Source organism: Quercus robur, chromosome 5 (genome assembly GCF_932294415.1).
Source record: "Quercus robur chromosome 5, dhQueRobu3.1, whole genome shotgun sequence".
Lineage (NCBI taxonomy): Eukaryota > Viridiplantae > Streptophyta > Magnoliopsida > Fagales > Fagaceae > Quercus > Quercus robur.
Window position 1 is genome coordinate 49,109,223 of NC_065538.1, and position 8,635 is coordinate 49,117,857.

At 34.1% G+C, this 8,635-nt stretch overlaps 1 protein-coding gene across 2 annotated transcripts; it reads left to right on the forward strand.

Annotated features, from left to right (window-relative positions):
• The first annotated feature begins 2,632 nt into the window (after nt 1-2,632).
• On the forward strand, nt 2,633-6,631 carry LOC126726207 (uncharacterized). 2 transcript variants are annotated; one of them, XM_050431405.1, is made up of 5 exons: nt 2,633-2,820; nt 2,962-3,010; nt 3,663-4,812; nt 4,909-6,009; nt 6,106-6,631. In XM_050431405.1, exons 3-5 carry the CDS (start codon nt 3,805-3,807, stop codon nt 6,142-6,144), a joined length of 2,148 nt encoding a protein of 715 aa, XP_050287362.1. In that variant the 5' UTR covers nt 2,633-2,820; nt 2,962-3,010; nt 3,663-3,804; the 3' UTR covers nt 6,145-6,631. The 2 variants fall into 2 exon arrangements, with proteins under 2 accessions (XP_050287362.1, XP_050287361.1); XM_050431404.1 differs by lacking the exon at nt 2,962-3,010.
• The last annotated feature ends 2,004 nt before the right edge of the window (nt 6,632-8,635 follow it).

An 8,635-nucleotide genomic window follows, 5' to 3' on the forward strand; every position in this document is an offset into this window, starting at 1 on the left:
CGCGTTTTTAAAAACGGGGCTTTAGGCTTACCTTGGGCCGCGTTTTTTATGGCCGCGGCTTAAAAAACGCGGCCCAAGGCCCCCGCGTTTTGTAGTGTCACTAATTAAATTCACAGTGAGACCCACTATTTATGTGAGAGGAGAGTACGCATTTATGGTATTTCGAGAATACCTAATAATTTTCCCTCGTTATGGATGACCGTACCTATAACTTGCTCCATTTGCATCCTGAGCGAATTTTTTCCAACCTGAAGAAAGGATGGGACGGGAAGTAACACCCTTGATCTGCCTCGCTTTGCTCTGGTGCCATCTATAAAAGATTTCTTGTTCAAACTACAATAATAGTATGAATGGCACGTAATATTCTCTTACCATAAAATCATTTCAGCTTCACAAATTAAAATTTTCGGCATATTTCATAGAAAAGGAAAATAAAACAAATCTCATACTTAGTAATATTTAAAAAAAAAAAAAAAATTAATCTCATACTTGTGTGTATAAAGTGTAATATTCTGTACCCCTATTAATTATTAATTATTTACTCCGTTTACTTATGTACGTTTTTTTTTTTTTTTTGGGTAAAAATTACTTACTTATTTACGTTGCTTTACGTAAAACCTGCCTCGAAAGGATAATCTGTGTCTGGTACCAACATAATTGGCAATGATTGATTAATGGTGCGTGGGACAAAGCCATTCCCATTCACAGAGCAGAATAATGTATGTCAATTAAAAAATGTCGGTTCAACTAATCCGCCAAAATTGTTGAAACTGCGATCGTTGGCTTTAGCAACCGACTCTGTTTCCCAACTGTATGTCCGTGACCACCCAACCCAAACCTCACTATCATTAAATTTGAGATATATCAGAAATGGGATTTGGAGGTGTTATGTTGTGTTATCTTTATTCCCACGGATGTGTCATGCATTTTATTTTTGACAACCACCTCAATCGTGTGGGTGTGCTCATCTATTAATATATAAATAAATGATAAACATCAATGCACAATTCAAACCTACTAAGATGAAAGTACATATGCTACTCAAATTTAGATATTATCAATCTTTTTAATTGTGCTTGAATCGAAAATTTATAATATAAATGGATCTGAATTTTGTTTGAAATAATTTTAACCAACCAAATTATCTAATATCTATCAAATAAGTTGGTATGTCATGGCTTCACATGTTTAAAACTCTAATTTTAGAAAAATAGATCACAGCAACCCCATGAGAGCACTCTCCTAATGACTTTTTTTTTTTTTTTTTAAATGATAATATTCTCTTGACAATATGTAATTAAATAAGCAGCATAATATTCTTTATGTATTTACTATGTCTCATGTATAGATTCAGTCCATCACAATAATTATATTTATTTACTGTTTCATTGTCAAGGAGTATGGAAATTGGGGTAAATTATTATTATTATTATTTTTTTTTTGAAAGAGGGTAAATGACATTTTTTTTATCATAATTAAATTACATTTTAATACCCTATATTTTAATGGTGGTTTCAAATTAAACTTTATAATTTTAATAAGCTTGTTACAAATTAAACTTTTACTTTCGCTAGTATCAAATCGAACTTTAATTTTTGGGTTTGAGGGGTAGGGGGTGTTATATTTTATTTGAAACTAATGAAATTATATGTGTTTATTTACATCAATCTTAAACCTCTTTCTCCTTTCCTTTTTTGTTTTCAATAAAAGGTTAGAAAAAAATTATAAAATTTAGGGTTTAATTTGAATCATTTTAACTAAAGGGTTCAATTTGAAACTTTTAAAATTAAGGAAAATTATACAAACTCCTGTGAAATCTCGTCCTTAAAATTTTGAGTGTAACACTTAACTTCTATATAAAATTTTTATTTTAATATATAAATTGAAAAACATTCATGAAAATAAATAATGAACTGCTAATATAATGACATGTGTTCATATTTTTATTATTTATTTTCACATAAATAATGCTGTCAAGGATTTTATGATACACATAAAATTCAGTTAACAATTTACATATAAAATGTACCGCACGAAATTAAATATTATACTTAAAACTTTAGGAGTTTTCTTACTTTACGAGAAAACTATAAGGTTTTTTATATTTCTAGTTGAGATTATATGGATCAATATGATACCATGCCTTACTTAGCAAATATAAGGGAAGGTGGGGGGAGCAGAGACTATGCCTAAAATATAATGTATAAACTTTGCAAAAAAAAAAAAAGAGAGTAAAATATAGTTAACACTCCTGAAGTTTGGGTTAATGTTAATTAAGTGTAAAATTTTTCAAAACTGATTAACTTAGTTCCTAATCATTATAAGAAAGTGAAGAAAATTTAGTAACAGCCTAGAGACAAAGTTAAATTTAGGGACCAAAATGATCTTGGACCTAAAACTAGAATAACTGTATTTTACCCCAAAAAAAAAAAAAAAATGGTATATAGAGTATAAACTATAGAGTATAAAAGGTAATTTGTCAAAAATTATACTACTAGCTAAAAGAAAAGGAAAAAAAAAAAAAACAAAACAAAACGCGCGTGAGCACAAACGCGACAGAAGCAGAGATAAGAGAATATCGAAGCGCGAAGGAAGGAAGTCTATCTATCTCTCCTCGAGTCACTTTATAAACTACTCAGTTACTGTACTGTCTCTGTCCGAGCGCATAGATCCACCCATATACGAAGAAAGTAAAAAGCAAGCACGCTCATATTTCTCTCTCTCTCTCTCTCTCTCTCTCTGCAGTCTCTTTCTTTGTTATCACACATTCCCCCAAAGCAACACGCCATCATTACAAAGATCAGCCATCTTTCACTCACTGTATGTTTACTATTTTCTTTGGTAATCTCTTTTTTTGATTGTGTCTGAGTAATTCTCTGTTCATTTTCTCTTTAGATGGTAAATTCTGAATTTTTTTTGGAACTTTCTTGTATTGTAATTGTTCCCCATTTTTCTTTTTAGTATGAAACTGTTGTTAAGTTTCACTCAGTTCCAGTGAATCTTCCATCAGGTAAATAAATCTCATTTTAAGGTTTTGTGCTGGCAAGATTATATCCAGAAATTCAAGTGTTTATAGTTGTTTTTGAGTAGTATTTTTTCTTCTTCTTTTTTGGGTGGTTTTACAATAAGAAATGGTAGTTCTTGTTAGTTATCTAATCAATGCTTCTTCTGTTTGGTTGTTAAGAATTAACTGTCAACATCTACTATCTTAAAAATTAGAAATTGAGCTTATCTGACAAGACTTTGTTGTCTGATTTATTGTTTCGTTTGCAGAATTAGTTTTTTAATTGCTGAGATCAACTTAATAAATAAATAAATAAAATGATATATTAAAATCTTTATTTCCATTAGTTTGCTTTAGTTTCCGATTGGCTTAGTAGTTAAATTAGGATTTTTTCTTTCTTTCTTTCTTTCTATTTCTTCACTGAGATATCAAATGATGAGAAAATTAGTATTCAAAACTTAATCTTTCACTTTGGCTACCATTAAACCGAGATAATTTTATGTATCGTTTGTTTTTTAATTATTTTTTCTGCTTTAATTTCTTAGTCACATACTCACAGCTGAGAATGATAAGTGCCTTTGGTGCTCCATTTTTGTTATCATTAGTGATTTGCTATATGGGTTAATTTTTTTTTTTTTCCTTTTTTGCTTATTTTTAGGATTTATGGAAAATTGGCATTTGGAGGGATTTATGATGATTTTGGCCGCATTATCTTGCCACTGTCTATGAATTGTTTACAATTGGTGACCTGTAAGTAAGAGGGACTGTACAGCACAGAATTCACTTGGTTGTTATTTAGGATGGGGGAAAGAAAATTGAATTTTAATGCACCACTTATGTCTGTGAGGCGATTTTCTTCACCATTAGCCTCTGAAGATAGAAGGAATAGGAAAGTAATTGAGAGTCCTATGCGCAGCAGGCGATTTACTCTTCCTATTTGTGGATCAGAAACGGATCAAGTGACAGAACCCGTTGCGGTTCCTTTTAATTGGGAGCAGATCCCAGGAAGAGCCAAGGATGGCAATAGACCTGAGCCTCACCCTCAGCCTCTTGAGGAGAAATCTGTTACTCCAAAACTTCCTCCTGTAAGGTTTTTTGATAGTATGAAAAAGCCTTTGGAAAAGGAATATGAAGATACAAATAGGCTTAGTTATCAAATTAAAGCACATTCTTCAAAGGACAAAGCGACCAAATCAGAGTTCTGCAATGAGGGAATAAATGAGAAAGGGAGCTCCGATTTGGAGGACGAAAATGATGATGTTTATTCTGATGCATTTGACAAGCTGTCTCCTACGGATTCATTCTCCATGAACTGTAGTTCAAATGGTCTGAGCGGGTCTGGTGGTCTGGAAATGAAACGTTCTGGAAACTTTTCGACAGATCCACAAACTCTAGACTTTATGATGAGACGCTTCCTACCTGCAGCCAGGGCAATGGCTTTAGAGCCACCTCAATATGCTTCAAGGAAGCCAAGTGTTACACATGAGCAACCTAGACAAGTTAATAGAGTGGTTAGTGGGGATAGGAAGCCTTTATGTAATCAAAACAAGTCTAACATGATAACAGTATATGGCCAAAATAAAGAGGAAGAGGAAAGCGAAGATGAAGACAGTGAATATGACAATTCTGGCAATATTTCAGCTAAAGGTTGTGGGTTATTCACACGATTACGCCTTAAGAATTCTTTGTGCCTCTTAAATCCACTGCCGGGGATGAAAGTTACCCAGGGTCCTGTGTCTTCCACCGGTGACATTGTAAGACAAGGAAAAACTGCTTATATTCGATCTCACAATGAAACTGCTCAAAAGGTGAGCATTTCCATTTCCATTTTCTCTTAACATTCAGTGTTCTTGCTATAACTAACACAATTCATATTCATTGATTGTGGTCTTGTCTCTTTTCAGCATGCTTGGGATAATGTTAGTAAGTCCAAATTAGCCAATGGATTTCGATCAGGTGAACTGCAGAAGGTTGAGAATAAGCTTGCCATTCATTCCCGTTGGGTTACTCGTTCTGGAGAACTGCAAAATACCGTTGAGAATAAGCAGACCAGTCAATCCCGACGGTTTACTCGTTCGGGGGAACTGCAAAAAACAGTTGGGAATAAGCAGACGGGTGAATCCCGTCGGTTTACTCGTTCGGGGGAACTGCATACAACAGCAGGTGGGTTATCTCCCTACAGGCGTTCATGGGGTGCTGGAGTATCTCCCTACCGGAATGAAGCATCTCAGTCTCCCTTTCGTGGAGTCAGGTTTCCTATCATTCCCAAAGGAATTCAAAATAGTAAAGCGAACAGATTCAATCTGAATATTGAAGGCAGTGACAAAGATAAACAAGCTTCAGGTTCAATGAGCCCTGAAGTTGAGAAGACATTGTATGTAGATACTGTAAATATTGCAAAAAAATCATTTTTAAACTCAAGTTCCTCAGATATCAAGGGATGTATGGACTCTGCTGGTGAGTATACGTCTTTAGTGAGCAGGCAGCCGGAAGAAACTACTACTGGAGAATTTGTTTTCCAACATTCAAAATGCCTAGATGTTTTGATGGAAGGAAGCATATTAGAACCCGATGGGTCTGGTGATGCTGATTTATCTTCCGAGTCTGAAATATCAAATTTGAAAGGCCAAGAGGTCAGGATGGAAGGCTCTGGACAGGATCAAGGACTTATTGAAAGATCTAGGTCTTTGGAATGCTCAAAAGTGACTACTGAAGGAAATCTAAATATTGAAAGTCATCAGATTCTTAAAGGAGATGATCAAGGAAATGCGGATGCTAGTTCTGTACAGTCCACTGTTCCCCCTCCTTTACCAAAATCACCTTCTGAGTCTTGGCTTTGGCGTACGCTGCCTTCCATTTCCTCTAGTAATCTGTTCTCACTTTCAAATCTTGGCAGTCAAGTGAATCCTAAAAAGCAGGATCCTAAGACATCCTCCACTAAAACCAAGTGGGAAACCATTGTAAAAACTTCTCATTTGCATCATGATCATGTTAGATTTTCTGAGGTAATGGTGTCACTCTTCATTGTCATGGTTTCTCCATAAAAGAAGGCATACTACTGGGATAAAAAGAAGTGCTAATTTTTTTCCCTTTCTTGACAGGAATTAATTGCTCACGTTTCTCAGCAACCGAAAACTTAGATTCAGAGGTCCTTAGGCTCATTGGCTTGTTTGTGAAGTTCTCTTTTGAAATGGTCAAAGAAAGTATATGTCTTCATATCAATTCACCTGGAGGTTTTCCAACACCATTGTTTCTCCCATGATATTTTAGGTAAGTGGAGATTTGTTTGCTCAATTCTTGTTTAAGTTCACTGGTTACTGTCATTTTTCCCTGTACTGCTATAAGGGCTGAGGCAAATAGTCACCAGGCAATATTTATTACTTGTAATGGCCACTAATCTTTTCACTGTCTACAGTTTTCTGTGAATTTTTTTATATAGAAATTAGTGGTCTTTTGTTTTTTTTTTTTTTTTTGGAGGTGCAGTATTACAGCTTTCTTGATAACTTAGATACTCTGTCATAGCAGCATTTCACAGCATCTCTTGGTCTGTAGACTTTCAAGCAGATTTAAATGCCTAAATGGCTATTTGAGTGGTTCAACTGTAATTCATTAGCCTTGTTTTCTTTATATGATTTTCTTGTTACTATGATTATTCAAGAGTTGCTGGCTTGCTGCAAAAACCTTCTCTCAGTCTTATAGTCTCAACCTTCAACGATGAATTAAGGTGATCTGATCATCCTTTTTCCTTTATTTATTTTTAATGAGAAGGTTTATTTGGTCATGTCACCACTTGGGAGAAAATTGAACTATATTTGTTATCAACTTATCATCAATTGGTACGGACTATAATTTCTGTTTTTCTGATACATGTATAGACTCACGTTAAATAAGCATTTTTAATGAGCATCAGCAGATCTGTCTTTTTTATTTTATTTTATTTTTTTAAACGTTTAATCTTTGTAATTTATTGCTAGTTGCATCTTATAATGATTATGCGCTGGTAGATAATGAATGATGGACAAGACTACAGAGTTTTGTGGTGCATGTAGTCATACTTCTTATGGATTGGGAACACACTATTTACCCATCACTAAGATAAATCCTGGGTCAGATCTTGTAGTGATGGCTGAGACACTGTATGAAACCTGGTTATTTAAGACAATCAGCAGCTGGTGAAACGGGATTCTAAGACATTGGCCTTTTTGGTTTTTGTTGTTTTATTAAGAATATGGGTAAGACCAATTCTAAGTTACTGCCAAGGTTTTCCACTTTTGGTGTGCCTACAATATATATATATATATATTTTTTTTTTAATTTCAACTTATGACATCTGTTCCTGATGGCGTTTGCGCAATTATTTTTTTTCCTCTATATAATTATTTATTTCTATTTATGCTAGTAACTTAGAGCGGTTGATGTTTCAACTGTTGAGTAAAAGTCTCACATGTAGTAAAAATAAAAAATAAAAACTTGAGGAATTAATATAACGTAATTTTTTCCATACCCTTAAGTTTAAATTTTTAGATTAAGTGGTGTTCATGCATGTTGTATTGAGGCTTCAATTATAACACGTACCCTGAAAATTCTATTTCCCTAACAAGTAATATCAAAGCAGTTGATAGTGTGCAAGAAGGTGACAACCTTATTAAGGTTCGTTCACAGTTAGAGTGGGATGGCGCAATTTCACCAATGAATATATCACTAGGTGCAATTTTTCTGATAAAATTAGCAATGCAGGTTTAGTCTGATTTAAACAATATAACTCAATTATTCTAATTTTCAAAGTTAGCAGCTTTTTGTTAAAAATTAAAATATGGTTTAACAGGAATTTTTCCTTGGTAAAAGAATGATATTGTTAAAAATGCGAAGTGGCCTTAGGACGACACATCTCCCTCATCTGCCAATTTAACAAACAGGTGGTGTAGAGGGGAGAGGGCAGTTATGGCTAGCAACTTACGTTAATGAGCAGAGCGGTCTCAAATCTCATTAGCCTTAGAATTGCAGCCCAAATTTTATATGGAACAAATTGTGGGCTGTAAGTGGGCCTTATAACCTGGTTATAGAAAGCCCATATGAAACTCAATCTCTAAAACTACGGAAGGAGTCATTAGACAAAACTTTTGATAGACGAATGATCTTTTATTTATAATACGCTTTTCGTTCATGTTTTTCTGGTTCATATTGTAAACTTATGAGAACTACCAAATTTAACTATGGTTATGGTTTAGACCCCAAACTTTACGGCTTTGTCAATTTTAGGCTAATCTATAAAATTAGATCTCACTGTTAGTGTGATTAACGGGTTTATATTAGCATTGAAAACAACATAATAGAAACAATCCCACACAATCAAAACATAGCCACAACATATTGAGGTGTTTACAAAGAAAAAAAAAAAACCCGATAACTGGGTGGGAAAACCTCTTTGGGGCATCACTACACCAAATTAACCACTAGAGAAAATAATTACAGTATATCTTATATACAAAGCCTTCAAAGCAATGAAGTAACAACAAACTCAAGCCCTCCAGCCTCCTACTATCAACTAGTTACTCAAATTCTTTCTATTCTCTAGTTACCAAATCTGCAAGTTGACCTGCCAATCGCATGGTCAAGTCTTCTTGATCACTC